Source organism: Panthera leo, chromosome B3, assembly GCF_018350215.1.
Source record: "Panthera leo isolate Ple1 chromosome B3, P.leo_Ple1_pat1.1, whole genome shotgun sequence".
NCBI classification, from domain to species: Eukaryota; Metazoa; Chordata; class Mammalia; order Carnivora; family Felidae; genus Panthera; species Panthera leo.
Window position 1 is genome coordinate 49,673,517 of NC_056684.1, and position 16,192 is coordinate 49,689,708.

General features: G+C 35.0%; 1 protein-coding gene across 1 annotated transcript in view; it reads right to left on the minus strand.

The window, feature by feature from the left end:
- Positions 1 to 1,123: 1,123 nt before the first annotated feature.
- The window catches only part of UNC13C (unc-13 homolog C), a 371,311-nt gene continuing 356,242 nt past the window's right edge, over positions 1,124 to 16,192 (minus strand). Inside the window, exons 26-28 of the mRNA XM_042941974.1 lie at positions 7,918 to 8,010; positions 5,590 to 5,749; positions 1,124 to 2,457 (exon numbers count right to left, since the gene is read on the minus strand). Of these exons, the coding sequence (XP_042797908.1) occupies positions 2,172 to 2,457; positions 5,590 to 5,749; positions 7,918 to 8,010 (539 nt within the window). The 3' untranslated portion in view covers positions 1,124 to 2,171. The remainder of the gene's footprint in view (positions 2,458 to 5,589; positions 5,750 to 7,917; positions 8,011 to 16,192) is intronic.

Sequence of the window (16,192 nt, forward strand, 5' to 3'; positions counted from 1 at the left end):
TAAATTACTACCTGTACTTTGTGTATTAATAAATAGACTCAATTCACAATGTCACCATTAGCATTTGATATATATGTATGTATTTTTAAAAGACAGAATAAATAGGTTCAATTAAACAAATACTAGGAAAAAATAATAAGCTCATAATTTTTTAAAGTGATCCATACGAACTCAGACTGCCATTTCTTCAGGAGTATTGTGCTTTATAACAGTGCACTCCTGAAAAGCCTAGGTCAGTGTTCTGTAAAATCACTGTAAGATAAATCTAGAATTAATCATTCAAAATAATAAAACAGTTTATAATAAGTTTTTAAGAATGTGGCTTGTTTTTATGTTGGGTGTTGTATTCTCCTCATGGGACTTAACAATATTCGGAGACACGGAGGTAGGTAGATACCTAAGTTTTTCCTTATTTTCAGTGTCATGATCTTGTAATATGTAGCTGTTTCCATGAATACAACTCCTGGAAAAAGTTTCTCAAATTTTAATGAGAGAGTAGAACCATATAATGTGAAAAGTGTTATGTTATATCCAGTAAAAAGGGTCTGGGGTTTTTCTTCCTAAGGAATGAAATTATGCTGTATAAATGAAATAAAAAGGCAGAAAATACAACAGTGTTATGTGTGTTCAATAAACATCCATTTATTAATGCATATGCCAGAGGATAGTATTGTACTATGCGTTTGAAGAAGTCATTAACAAAGCAATTGCCTAACAATTTAACATGAAATAGTGGATGTCTCCCGTATGTGTTTTTACATCCAGTAACAAAATGGTTCTGAGAGTCATGATACTATTCATTTCTGTCCTTAGCATATCAGACCAGCTTATTCACAAAACACAATCATTGTAACAGATTCTTGTTTCTGCATGTGTATGTTGTCCACTAACAGTTATGACCATAAGTACAATTACGAAGTACTGTTGTACAGCCAAGTATTTAGATACAGACTCTAAAAAGTCAAACCATAAAAACACAGAAAATGCAAATATTCATAAACTATTTCATAATGAAAATCCAATCTAGTTATTTTTTATGTACTAAGCTGTACTAAGTTGTTTTCTTATTGTATCTTATGCTTTTGTGCTCATAAATAACATAAATTACAAAATTAGAAGCAATTTCTCAGACCTTATTTTACATTTTTCATTAAATAGATGAAGACATGTCTTTTTGCTCCAGTGCAATATATAGTAATGCTGCATTCAGTACAAATTGTTGACTAGTTTTAAAAAGAAAAAAGCAATTAAATGATTATAGTGCTAAATAAATAAGGAGATAGTCATAACTGTCAGAGGGAAAACACTAACAGTATAGTTACTTATTATAGGTAATTTGAAGAAACAAACCTTCCATTGCATTTCTAAACCCTTAATCCAATGACTTTCTAAAGAATGAAATTTGGTAAAGCCAAGACATAGTGCTAGATGGCAAATGCATCAACTTACCTTTTTTACAAATGTGATGTGACCTTGGCAGTTTTAAAGAACAAAGTTTTGTCAATATATCAAACATTGTTAACAAACTCTATTTAGCATTGCTTTGTATAAGTTTGCTTTAATAGCATTTCTTCACAGTGATATTTCAGAAAGGTTGGAAACTGGTCAGCATAAAATATTTCCCACCTTTTCTATTTTAATTTGTATGCAAAAATCATCACAATAGATCTGCAACTATAAAATTACAAACACTTTCTAGAAGTGACTGTTTTTCTAGTTATGATAGAAAAAGTTCTTTGTATGACATCTACAATGAGGTAAGTCTAAATAAAACAGAATGTGGGTAACAAATTCCTTCTGATCCATGGGCGATATAAGCTAATTTAAAAGACAATGGACAAACCAAAAACAAAACAAAACAAAAAACACCTAATTGTGTTTTAGTATGTTTAAAGGATGAGAACTGGTAATGAAATGAAACATTTTAAAAGATATGCTGGATATTTCACTTTACATCATAATTTTGGCACTTCATGGAACATTTATTTCCCAAAGACCAGAATTGGTATAAAAAGTTCAGCAAGTTTTCCACATACTTTGTGGACACTGAGTACTGGCAAACACTGAAACATAGTGAACTATTAAACATTCCCATGTATTTGCACATGCATGCAGTAGTCAAACAGTTATAGTTTATGAATTCTTGAAGATGATATCTTGCAGTATTTGTTTCAAGCACTCTCTTCAGCAGATCTTGTTTCAGATTTCAGTCTTACAAATTCTTTAGCCACGTCATCGTTGGTCCTCTGAGAGAGTATTCTAAGGATAGTCAAACCAGTTTCATCCAGGGAGACATTTTTCAGAAGGGGATACCATGCCCCGTAGCTTCCTTTTTCTGCTATGTTCTGTAGCCGAATTACCGTCATTCCGATAATTCTATCTTCTCGGGCGAAGCAGTAATCTTTAACTGATAGATGAAGTTCATAAGCCCCTGGCCGGTTTTCATTACCCAGAATGCTATGTGGATTAAAAAAGAGAATTTTGAGCAAAAATTTTACTTCACCTAGGGATCAATAAGGTTCTAAAATATTGTTGAAAATTTTATACATTCCTCAGAATACTATTTGGCAAATAGAGTATCATTGTGTTTTAATTCTGATGTAAATATCATTTACATTTTATGTAGATTGTTTTTACATAGATATTACTTAGCAATCTAATTTAAAAATTTCTTTTCCTAGATAAAAATAGGAAGTCAGTATGAATATACTTTACTATATTGATATTGAACATATTAATATAAACTTTAGTTAAAATCTGTTATACTTAATTCTTGGAGGCATGGTCTTCTCACTGATTTGGGGTAGGATGGGGTTACTAGGGGGCTTGGCCAAGGTAAAGGGTAGTTCTTGCAAGAATTTCTATGCCAATTCAACATGAGTTATATTTTCTTTTCTTTACCTCAGGCTCCTGGATATACTATTATATCTAGGAGCCTTTTCTCTGGGGAATAAACAACACAGACTGTCTAGCTAACACAGACAACAAGATTATTCACAAGATGCCAAATTAGATACAAATCTCCAGAGTAAATCAGTTCCAGTGGAGCGTGATGCTTCAATGCCAGTTCTTTCTGATGGCAACAGTTAGACACCTGTCAAGTGTGGGGCTGAGGGTGTCCTCCACTAATAACAACTTGGCAGTGCAGAACTGAACATAATGAAGAAGGCTGAGAGGTAATACACTGAGAATAATCCTCCCCTGCCCTTTATTTTACTTCATTCTCAGATATCCTTGACTTTGTAATGAATGCACATCTGTTCCTCAGCAGTAGAAGCTTCCAAATCCCTTCCTTTTCTAGGTGACTTTTTTTAGATCAAACATTTGCAGAGTCAAACTTTTGTTTCTTGGCAACACTGATAACTGAAGGGTGTACGTACTTCAGACACAACCGAAATAATGTGAAAGAAACTGGAAGCCTGATGAGTAAGTATAGAAGTGCAGAATATGATAGGAACCAGATCTTCTGAAGAATTAAAATGTATCATAATGCTGTCTTTTTCCCGGAATCATGGTCTTGGTACCTCACAGTGTTATATCTGAATGTTGTGTGATTCAAGTAATTCCTAGAAACTTAATTTAATCAAAATTTGCATATAATTTAGAGAGATAGATATGTGGAATCTTGTGATCTGGTTTATTAGGAAGTATTATGGATATGATTAATCTATTAGAGCCATTTTAATAGATGTGGTAGGTTGGCTAAGTTTAATGAGTGGTAACAGAGTTTAGTATTCAGAATTCAGTGTGCTGAAAAGTCTCTGGGAAACTAAGAATGTGAAACAAACAAGCAAAGAGGACCAAACCAGTGAGAAAGTATTTCGGTAAGCATGTGTGCATGTGTATGTAAACCCCAAGGTTTGGTGCGGTGTCCTCTCTTTGATTGTAGCTCAGCTCATCTAGATTCATGCAATTACATCTACATGCAGATGATTCTCAAGTTGTATCCAACAATATATGTGATACCTCTTCTGGAATGTACTACAGGCATTTCCAAATTAGTAGACTTAAAACAGTACTTGATCTCCTCATCTCTTGTCCCGATTCCCTCATCTCAGTAAATCACTGTCTACCCACTGCTTAAGCCAAAAACCTAGAGGTCATCTTTGATTTCATTCAGTGCCAGATACTTGCATTTGCCTCAACTGGATATATTTTTCATCCTTCTCGTTGTACTTTGCAATAGAATGCTGACCTGTAAGGATTATGTCAATGAAGTTTCTTCATACTGAGGCTTCTAGTTGGTTTTGGCCACAAGGGAGGCACTTCAGGAAATAAGAAGTAATGATGAGAATAAGGTCAGAGTCTATTTCCCTGGCTCCTTTTGTGTGATGCTGCCTCTAGGATACTGTCCATCCCTAGAAGGCCATTACTCTTTTTGAGGGGCTGATGACATAGGAAATTTTTGTTTTCCCAGTTTTAGTAACCAGTCTTCCTCTCCTTCACGTACAGTAGGGGGAATAACCTGGCCACTCCTGGCCTCAGATTACATCACTATTGCTTATAGTCCTTCCATTATCATATCCTAGTAAATTCCTTTGTAAATAAGGCTATCTTGAATTATCCTAAATTCAATGTTTTCAGGAACCTAATCATATATTCTTTCTTTCATGTGCTACCTCGAGTCGACTGGAAGTTCTATAGATTCTACTTCCAGTACATACCTAGAATCTTTCCTCTTCTTTCCATCTCTCTACTATTTACTTCCACTTTCCTACTACCATCTGGTGAGTCAGTATTACCTCTTGCCAGAACTACTGCAATAGACTTCGAACTTCTCTTCACATGTTTGGTCTTGTTTCCCTATAATTATTATTTTTATACAGCAAACAGAATAATCATTTAAAGATATAAATGAGATCATTCATTTTCTTATCTGAAAATTCTTCAAGGCCTCCAATTAAACTTGTAATGTAATGTAGTCTTCTTTACCCTGACTGCAAAGTCCTGTGTCCCTGTACTCTGGTCAAGTCTTCAAACTCATTTCATCTCATTCCCTTGCCTACCGTATACTATTTCTTAAATATGCCAGGTGTGCTCCCACCTTAGTCTCTGCACTAGCAATTGTATTTGGCCTGAGATGCTCTCAACCCACATCCTTGCATGACTGGTTCTTTCTTTTTCCCCCTACAAGTTTTAATTTAAACACCACATGCTCAGAGGGGCTTTTGCAAACATCCAATCTAAGCACCCAATCAACCAATCTATTACATCAGCCTGTTTCAATTCTCTATGTAGTAGTCACTATCAAGTGATAACTTTTTGTTTATTTGTGATTTGTTTACCATGTGTTCCTCACTTCTAGAGAGTAACTTCCATGAGAAGAGAGACCTCCCGTTATATATACCACACTCCTAGAATTTGGCCTGATGCATGGTAGACACTGAACAGCTGTTGAGCAGTGGGAGGAAAGTAAAATCATAGCTGTCTTAATTTGCCAGGGATGAGAGATCAACAGGAATACTTAAAACTATAGGTTTTGCTTTCCTTAGCAAAGCCCAGTGCCATTCCTACCCTAAACCTCTTAATACGTTTAAGATGTACAATAGCTATTGCCTGGCTGAATAGATGAGTTGGGTGAGGACTTACAATTGAAATGTTTCATTGTACTTGGGTGACCATGTGTTGCTTTTTGTCTTTGTGCCTTGTTTTCTCTTCTTGTCTCCAAGGTTGGGTCCCAGTATACAAACTTCCACAAAGGGCCTGAACATTGCAGTGGTCTGCCAGTTAAGATCATTAATAGCAATCACTAAAAACCAAAAGAGGAAAGGAATACTAAATGTTAGCAAACAAATGTGTGGAATCTTAGCCTCCCCTTTGGTCCTCAGAGTAAACTTTTAAAAAAATGATGTATCAAACCATAGCTTGAACTTGATAGTGCCCTTACTCCACTGATAAGAAAATATCCTTGAAGAACAAACAATTTGCTCTCTGGAATGTACTTGATTTAGCTTTAAGCTCTAAGCTGTGTGGCACTGGTATGGTAAAAAGTTAGTTGTAATTCAAATGTCATTTGTTACTACTGAAATGTTATCATTCCTCTCAGTTAATTAAGCTCTATTGGTTAAGTAAAAATGTGATGTTTTTCATATGAAAAATGAAGACATGTTCATGAACTACCTAGAAAATATACAGAAAATAAAAAATAGTTTAAGATAAAGTCTATAATTTTATCAGTAAGAGTAAATGACTTAATACATTGGTACGTATACTTTCAGTATTTAATTACTTTATATACAGAATGGGATCAATGTAATATAGTCATATATATGTGTGTGTGTGTGTATATATATATGTATACATATATACATATATATATTATAATATTTTATAATTTATATATTATTTATGTAATACATATATATATTTAAAGTCTATCATGGATAGCTTTCTCATTAATTATATATGTTCCAATTAACTATATGGATATTCCATTCTGTATTTAACCAGTCACCTATTGTAAATGTTATGGCTGTTTCCTAATTTCAGGCATCATAATTCTTCAGTGTAGATTCTCATATGTATACTTTTGTTCATCCTTTGAAAATCTTTTAAAAAAGTATATTATAATTAAAATAGTTAAGTAGAAGTTTCATAAAACTTTGGGCATTTGATAAATAGAGTCAAAATATTTTTGAAAAATATTTAAAGACTGACATGTGTAGGTAGGCATTCCCACTTACCAATACCGTACATAATCTTTTATAGACTATAGCAGTGTTACTTTTATAATGCAAACATACACTAGGTAATGCAGTTTTAAATGTGTTAGAAGGACATGGTTCTTATTAAGGTGGATAATGTGACTAAGTCTATAATGATATAAAATAGAGAATATGGTTCTATGGAGCAAAATATTAACCATTAAATTTCACCTTAAAAATGACCCAGCGTTCAGATTGTATTTTTGCAGTGTAAAACCAATAGACTGAACTAGTCATTAAAAAACAAAACAAAACAAAACAAAAACAAAAACAGTTTTGGAAATCACGTAGAAAAAGAAGTAAATAGGTAAGTAATGTGAATAGTAATGATGAGGGAGCTTGAGGAAAGCTGAGGGCAAAGTGCAGGCTAACAGAACCCCTTCCCCAGGTGTGACATTCCTGGACACTCCCAGCTACACCAAAACAAGAAAGGACATAAACAAACAAACAATCCAAAACAAACAAAAAAAAAAACCCCACAAATGGTTAAACTGATGGGCATCTCCACCTGTTAACCAGAAAAATGCAATCCTATCAATAGGCCCAAGTCTAGGAACTCCCTACTGTCTTAATGTTAATTCCTTGCTAGAGGGAAAAACAACCTTAGCTTGACAATAGCCAGGCCTGCAGTAAGTCTTTAGCATGTGAAAGTCTCTTTGGAAACTCCTACTTGACTTTATCTCCCCCAACTCCATAAAAAGATCACCCCCACACTTGCAGTGCAGGTCTTTCTGCCCATAGGCCCTGTCCTTGTGCTTTCATAAAATCACCTTTTTACACCAAAGACCTCTTCAAGAATTCTTTCTTGGTCTTTGCCTCTGGACCCCACAAACCCCCATCTCCCCAAAACCTCATCAGTAAGCATAAACTGACCTAACATATAAAATTTCACAGGTTAAGGAGCCAACCATAGCAGCAATCTTCAATGTATATTCTAGCATCAACATGAGACAATGTTCAATGTATATAGTTTTGACATGTAATCAACAGTGTATTTAAACCATTTAGATATTTCAGATAATATAGGCTAAATATCTGTGCCATTGATTTTTTTCACTTTTAGATCAAATGTTCTGGTTTCAGGAAAAAATTGTGAGCATGTCCTAAAATCATTAAATATTTTAAAAAATAAATCTCAGAAAAAAATTGTATTTTTTATATTATTACAAAGGTTAAAATCTACTAGACTGATGTATCTGGACTCAATATATACCTTTTACAGTGACTTTATGCTCTCCAGTTCCTGGGGTAGTGGTGATGTCCACATGAACAGAAATCTGACCCACTGAATCTTTGGAGGGGCGACCTGCAAACAAACAGATATTTACTGGCTTGAACTTTCAGGCTACTTTAATAATAGACATGCACATTTTCTGCATTAGGGACTTTAAAGTGTGTTTATGGAAATGAATGGTTCTTTTCATTAATAGCACATAATAGGTATTGATAAATGTTCCCTAACTTGCTATGGAGATGTGAGATTTGGTATAATCATTTTGAGCCCACTGAGCTAAACTTTCATATGGTCCACAGATATCATAAGATACCTTGTTAGTATAGTAGTATTACCATTAAAAGAACTTGCAGTTGCTTACTAAGCACTTAATTAAGCTCTATTTGTTGCTTATGGACAAAGATGTATTATTGCTTTTCATTCCTGTAAGAGCTTTTCTACAAAATGCCATGCCAAAGCACTGGGGCCACCAAGATGGCTCTGTAGAGCACCTGCTTTCATGAAGTCTGAAGCAGTCCAGGAGAGACCAACCTGTGAACACATTGCTGCAATATAGTGTGATAAGTTCTATAATGTATATTTGCAAGGTCTATTCATGGAATAAAAACGCATAGTCTATCTCCCCTGGTAAAGGTTAGTGAAGGGTTAACATGCTGTACTGGAAAGTGCCTGTGATTTGATGTCAGATACATTTGAATTCAAATCATAATTATATCACTACTGATTCGCTGATCAGAATTTGACACTTTCTCCAGTCTGTTTTCTTATTTGTAAAAAAGGGATAATAACACCAACCTCTTAATATATACACATCTATTAACATGTGTGAACATACATATTTTTCCCCACAAATAGGAGCACATGTTCTATCCTTAGGATTACCCCTATTTTTTCACCTAAAACTATGTTATTAAGATGATTCCATTTCAGTATGTATAAAGCTATCCTTTGTTCTTTAATATACCCTCGGATATTACAGCACTAACTATGATGTAATTGTTCAATGAGTACTTGCATGAAAATAAATCACTGAAAGGTTTACAAATAATTAAAACATTAAACTATTTAAAACATTTAAAATAATGTTTGACCTTTATTCCATTATATGAATATATCATAATTTAGTGAAACATAATTTGGTTTCCAATCTTTTGCTATTATAACCAAACTATAAAGAATACTTATTATTCATAAGTTTATATGTCTTCTTTGGGAAAATGTCTATTCATGTCTTCTCATTTTTTAATTGGATTATTATTATTTTGGTATTGAGTTGTGTAAGTTCTTTATATATTTTGGATACTAACCCTTTATCAGCTATGACATTTGCAAATATCTTCTCCCATTTACTAGCTTGTTCTTGCTTTTTATTGATTGTTTCCTTCACTCTGAAGAAATTTTTATTATGGTGTAGTCCTGATAGTTTATTTTGGCTTTCTTTCCCTTGCCTCAGGAGACATATTCGGAAAAATGTTAATAGAGTCAACATCAGAGCAATTACTGCCTATGCTGTCTTCTAGGATGTTTACGGTTTCGGGTCACACGTTTAGGTCTTTAATCCATTTTGAGTTTATTTTTATATATTGTATAAGAAAGTGGTCTCATTTCATTCTTTTGCATGTAGCTGTCCAGTGTTTCCAACACCATTTGTTGAAGTAATTGTCTTTTTCCCATTGGATATTCTTTCTGCTTTGTCAAAGATTGACCGTATAGCTGTGGTTTATTTCTGGGTTTTCTATTCTTTTCCATTGATCTATGTGTTTATTTTTGTTCTAGTGCCATACTGTTAAGATGACTATAGCTTTGTAGTATATCTTGAAATCTGGGATTATGATGCCTCCAGTTTTGTTCTTTTTCAAGATTATTTTGGCTATTCAGGGTCTTTTGTGATTCCATATACATTTTAGGATTATTCTAGTTCTGTGAGAAATGCTGTTGGTATTTTGATGGAGATTGCATTAAATCGTTAGATTGCTTTGTGTAGTATGCATATAATACTTGTTCTTCCAATCCATGAACTATCCCATAGAGATCTTAACAATTTATCCTCTCATATGCAATATATGAGATTAACAGAATCTTAACTTTTTGTAAAAAAAAATGGCTAATGACCAAAGCTGGAAATAAAAGTTCTAAGAGACTTCCAATTTCTACCTTCAGAGAATCACTTTCGGGCCAGAACCTCTCAACAGGACCTGCTAAGAGCTAGTTCACCACAAGGACTTCACTCCCTGCCCCCCACCCATCCCATTCCTCTGATAATAAAAGGATTGAAACAAAGAAAGGGAGGGGAGGATAGGAAATGCTTTCTTTACCTGGTAAAGGGAAGAAAACTCCAAGACAAATACTCCTAAACCTAGGAAGTGCTAGCAAGCTGGTCATTTCATTTTTGAATTAGTGGTTTCCTTAGCAGACAGTATGACCTGACCAAAATGGGGGGACAACCAGCCACAGAGTGTGCCTGGACTATCTCTTTAAAATTAATGGTTCCATGATAATGTTAAAAGTAGATGTGCTTGTTAACTTCCATTTGACTCTACAAATTCATTTTCCACCCTTCTCCACACTGCCCTCTGCCCTCAGAGGCTGACAATTTCAGTGATGTCTCTACACTCTAGTGTGTATTTGGGTCTGGCCAATGGGAAGTGCTGGCAAAACATGAAAAGGAGGGAAGAGAGTTCAGGTATTTTTTTCTTTAGTCTCCTTCCTGTGGGTTCACCTTGTGCTGGCAAAATCCCACAACCAAATATCATAGTTCCCCTCCATCTGCTCTCACTATGTGACAATATTTTTCCTGGTTCTAGCTGCTGCTTCCTCTCTTGTTACTGTAATGCAAGGAGTAGTTCAATAGTTCACTATTCCTTTTGGTTTCTTTATATCCCTTGCCCATACCTTTCTACATACTTTCTTTATTAAATCCTTTCCAAAAAATCTCAGTTAACCTCAGTCCCTCAGTTCCTGCTGGGACTTTGGTTAACAGAGTTTGTGTTTTTTGATTTGCTCATAATTTAAATGAAAATGCTTCTGGTATTTTCCCAATAGTTTGTTTTGTGGAACAATGAGACAGTCTTTGGGAGGAGGAGTAGAGCTTAAAATAAAGACACTACTTAACCACTATTATTGTTATGGATTTTACAAGGGAGAAAATCCTGAAGGAGAGTCCTGAAGGCTGAGTTGAAATTCATCTTTTAGACAAAGGGGCTAAAGGAGATAGCATGAGCACACATGTGGAAGCATAAGACAGGATAGTGGGTCCTGGAAACTGCAGGTAGTTTAGGATGGATGGAGCATAGATGAAGGAGTAGCAGGAGGAAACCTTAAAGAAAATCTTGGTATCTTGAATGCCATTTAGAAGTATTTAGACATTATCCCAGAGCTGCTGAGAAGTCTCTTAAGTTTTTGGCCATGAGTGGCACAATCAGATTTATTTTTAGAAATAATTCTTCTCATTTGAGTAAAAGATGGATCATTCTCATCACTACATTCTCTTGTGGAAAGACTCACACCTACATCTCACTGTACCATGTATCGAGTCCTAAAAACCCAGTGCTTTCCTAGGATGCTTTTTTTAAAAAATTTATTTTGAGAGAGAGAGACTACATGTGAGCAGGGGAGGGGGAGAGAGAGGGAGAGAATCCCAAGCAGGTCCTGCACTGTCAGTGCAGAACGCCATGTGGGGTTTGAACTTACAAACCATTAAGATCATGACCTGAGCTGAAATCAAGAGTCAGACGCTTAGCTGAGCTACCCAGGCACCCCTCCTAGGATGCTTATGATGATCTTTTAGTTAATCTGTGTTGTTGGTCCATGCTGTTCTCATGAGCCTAATTCTTGAAAACTTTCTTCATGTTTTCACCAAGACAAACCACATGTTGGGAATACCCTTTATCCATTATCCTATGAAGCCCTGTCCAAATACCTCTACTACAAAAATATTTTCATTTTTTGTCCTATAAATAATCTGCACTTGTGATTTCCTCAAATACTATAAAATCCTGGGCAATGGAATCAGACTGCTTTGATTATGAAGATGCTCTCAGTCACTGAGATAACACTTAATTAAAATTCTATGGACTTTCATTTTCTTATTTTTAAAGCAGGGATAAAACCACTTACCTGGCAGCATTGCGGTGAGGTTAAAAAGAGATAATTAAAAAATGTATATAGACTATATTAAGTCTTGGATTTAACAGCTGCTAGTAAATGGTTTCAAGTTTATTATGATAATAATTCAATTCTTAATAAGAGAATATTTCAAAGTTGTTAAATTCCTTGAAGATTCATGCATAGTGCCCACATACAAAAATTATGGAAAAAAATCCATGGATATTATGATTATCTAGATCAAGGACTCTAAGTAAAGAACTCCAGAGTGATGGACATTCTGCCCAAAAACTTTGGAATTCTCCTTTCTTCACTAAGACTTTCTGGGTTGAATAGAATAGAGATAGCAGATATGTAGAGCCCTCAAATGTCTAATAGGGAAAACTCCCTCTTTATAATGTGAAATGTTTTATTAACCGAGAATCTGGTGAAATGAGTTTTCTTGATTAATAAAAATGTTTTGTCTGTTTTTTTCACTATTGTTGAAATCACAGTCCATGAGAAAAGGCCTCTGAGCAACATGGAAAATTCATCCAAGTTGCATATTTGCCTCTTGTTTCATTAAGGATCAGAGCCCGATCAGTGTCTGGGTTTGTGGTTAAAACTTTTATGGATCATCTTCTATGTATTCTATGAGCAGTGATGCAGCAGTGGCTGTTTTCTTCCCACAGTAAACATCATGAAATGATGGTCAGGCAAGTTACTGATTTAATGTATTTGTAAGTGCAAAAGCCTTCCATCAAAGCACTCAACAGGAGGTGTCATTTCTTCGTCTGAGTTTCTAATCACCAAGTAATTTAAAGTCTTTAATTGTGTTGTTATAGAATTTGAGAGATTTCTATGGTAGAAAATAGAAAATTCTAGCAAGGAAACTGGGTTTCTGTCTGCTGTCCTTATTTGGAAGAAAATTTTTATGCTCTTTTAGAACAACAGCTTAAGAAACTTGCCTAAAACCTCTTAAAAGGTACTGTTTAAATGCACAGATACAAGTTATCCCCTTTTACAAACTGCTTTTCTTCAGTCTTCTTGTACATGCTGTGTGTGTGTGTGTGTGTGTGTGTGTGTGTGTGTGTGTGTGTGTGTTTCCTAAGGAGATAGGGACAGTTGCATTGGGAAGAAAAATAATAATAAAAATCATACTTATATACTCAGCATTACCTGAACACTTCTGTGAAACTACCTGGGTGGAAACATTTACTAGACTCTAAAAATACACATTTCCTTTTCTTACACAAAATGTGAAATTTACTGCTCAGTTAAGTCAAAAATAGGCATGAAAAATACAAGTGTCACATTAGTGTCACAGCCCTAAACAAATGGAATTAGGAAGGAACTAGTTTAAAAGGGTTTTTCATTATTGCCATTATTGCTTTAATAGTTATGCTATTCACGATTGTCACTTAAGGACTCCAGGTCCTGCATCCATGGCCAGGTGTTGATACCACTCCCTAGCAACCAGGTTATACCTGGTAATGTAGTTAATTATGCAGATTTTTTCTTTCCTAACTACATTCCATAGGGGCAGGAAACCTCTATGAATAATTCATACCTTTTATCTCCAATTATATAATAAATTTATGGTATTCTTTTGATAGGTACTAATGACCAATTCCTTCATTAAATGTGCAAGCAGTCCTCACTTTGCAGTGTGATATGCTCAGATTTCATTTCCCAGGGTTTAATTAAATAACCTCCCTCTCCCAACAAACAGGTTCAGATTTCAGCTACCATGGTATAGAAAATGTGTATCACTGCATAAGGAACAAATATTCTTGCTAGTATTTTAGTCCACAAATCACAACCTAAATAACAGATCTGTCATCAGTAATCAACTACGTTGCTTCTTTCAAAGTCTGGTAGTGTTCATCCGTTCAGTTTACACACAGCAAGGGGTGTAGGTGTGTTGCTGCCTTGATTCCCAGTGATAAACCCATGTCATATTTTACAAACATGGATGATCAAAAGAGGGAATCGGTCAGCAAAGATGAAAGTGCAGCAAAGAAAGAAAAAGTGGTAACACTGGAGTGGAATTTGCATAGAATGTAAAGGAGTTAGTTGACAAGATTACAGAGCTTGGGAATGTTGACACTACCACCAATGGGGAGACTAGAGAAGCAGCTGGGAACTCAGCGAAAGTGAACTTACATAAATGAACAAGGAGATGAAGATGTCCTGGTGGAAGTGACACTAGAGGAAAAGCCTCATATTAAAGGAACTCTGGGATGTTATGACATTGCAAGTAGAAAGGATAAATTATCAGTAATGGATCCGGACTTTGGAAGGAGGAGGACATTCCACCGAGGCACGTGGTGAGAAGAAACTAGTTCTCACTAGTCTTGATAAGACTAGTAAGATTTATTCAAACTAGTCTTGATAAGATTTTAAAAAGAAATAAAACACTTTAATTCGCAATGTTTCTAGTATTTCCAATTACAGTGTATTAAGTGTTTTACTATTCATTTTCCTATACATTTATAACTGACAGTAAAAGGTTTTGTGTCTTTTGACAAAATGTTTTCAGAAGTCATGAATAAATCCTAATTTTCCCTATTAATTAGCAAAATTGCTTTGCAGAGTTGCAGTTTGTTCAGTAAAGTGGGGACTGTGTACATATGGTTGAATTGATTCATTTACTACTTTTGCAGGTGCTGAAACTATAGAAGTTGCTTACTTAAGTGAGATGTAAGTTACATGTGTGTTATACTTTGCAATACACTTTTCCTCCCATCTGGCAGGTTTGGTTTGCCATAGCCTTGAATCTGATTGTCTAGCATTTGTACTCAGTGAAATCTGTTGATTGCCTATCCCAGGATAAAAGAAAGGAATTAAACAAAAGCATTTTCAAGTTGAAGAAAATATATATTGATCAGGCAGTTATTTCTCAAACAGGGAAAGGAAGCATATAAGAGATCCCATTTCCCATGGAATGGAATATAAAAATCACCTAATATGGTGGTTTTTATTCATTTATTTAACAATTTTTATGAGCACTGAATGAGAATTTAAATACAGGCTATGCCTGTTACATAATCCTGACTATTCAAAATCCATAGGAATTAGACGATTGTGTCTCAAACCAACACGTGGGCTTCTGAAATGTGTCCTTTGTCACCAACATTAGTAGGTCACGATTACCAAGCTTTCCACTTCAGGAATGAGTACAGCTTATGTGAATAAACATTGGCATGGTGGAGGATGAAAGAATTGCTTGCTTTATTTGAAGTCTTTTTTAGAAGAGTAGCTTTTGAGGATAAAAGATCCTAATTACTATCAGATTATGATATACCATTATAACTCTAAAAGAGGTAGCTTCTCATCCTCCATAGTTTTTGCATATTCTGGGAGGGAATAAATAATACTGTAAACATTTAATAATGATTATTCATGTGATATTTTAAGTCGATAATTACCCCTACGTCCTCAATAAGCATCTTGTAAAATATTAGTTGAAAATATTATAGCTTCTCAAGTGACTCCTATATATTAGCCAAACCGCCTAAGCCTCTCAGAAACGGGGTTGAATCTGTTCCCATGGATTTTGGCTGGAACTCTCAAAGGGGGAGGGGCATGAGGACTTCATGAGGGACAACCATTCTGGCAATGTCACAGTTGAATATCAGAGCTGGCAGGTTTGTGACTCCAGGTGGGAGAGTAGCCTACTTCCCTTGAGTTGTTAGACATCATCAAAGATGGTAAATAAGGATGGTAGATAAAAGATGGTAAATAAAACCTTTAGGATATGTTTAAAAAAAAAAAAGATGGGGGTTGAATAAACCAGGAAGTGGCTTATTGACTTGAACCTGTATCCTTCTCTTACCCCTTCTTGGGCTTTCCTCCTGTTTATTCCCTGTTCTTTGCTCATTAACTCCACAGTGTTTAATATATATTTGAAGAAGTTCATGGTAATTATAATAGGTAATTATAATGGTTATAATATATAACCATTTATGTTTGGCAGACATTGTATTAAGTGCATTAGGTATAAGATCTTGCTTTGATATTAGATAAAGGTAATGCATATATTTTACAGATAGTAAAACTGGGGCCTAGGGGTTCCTTGTCCAAATCACTAAATGGAAAAATTGGGATTTGATTTCAGATCTCTGGCTAATAGGGTACAGTATATCCCATGCTTATTAAATAGCTTCTT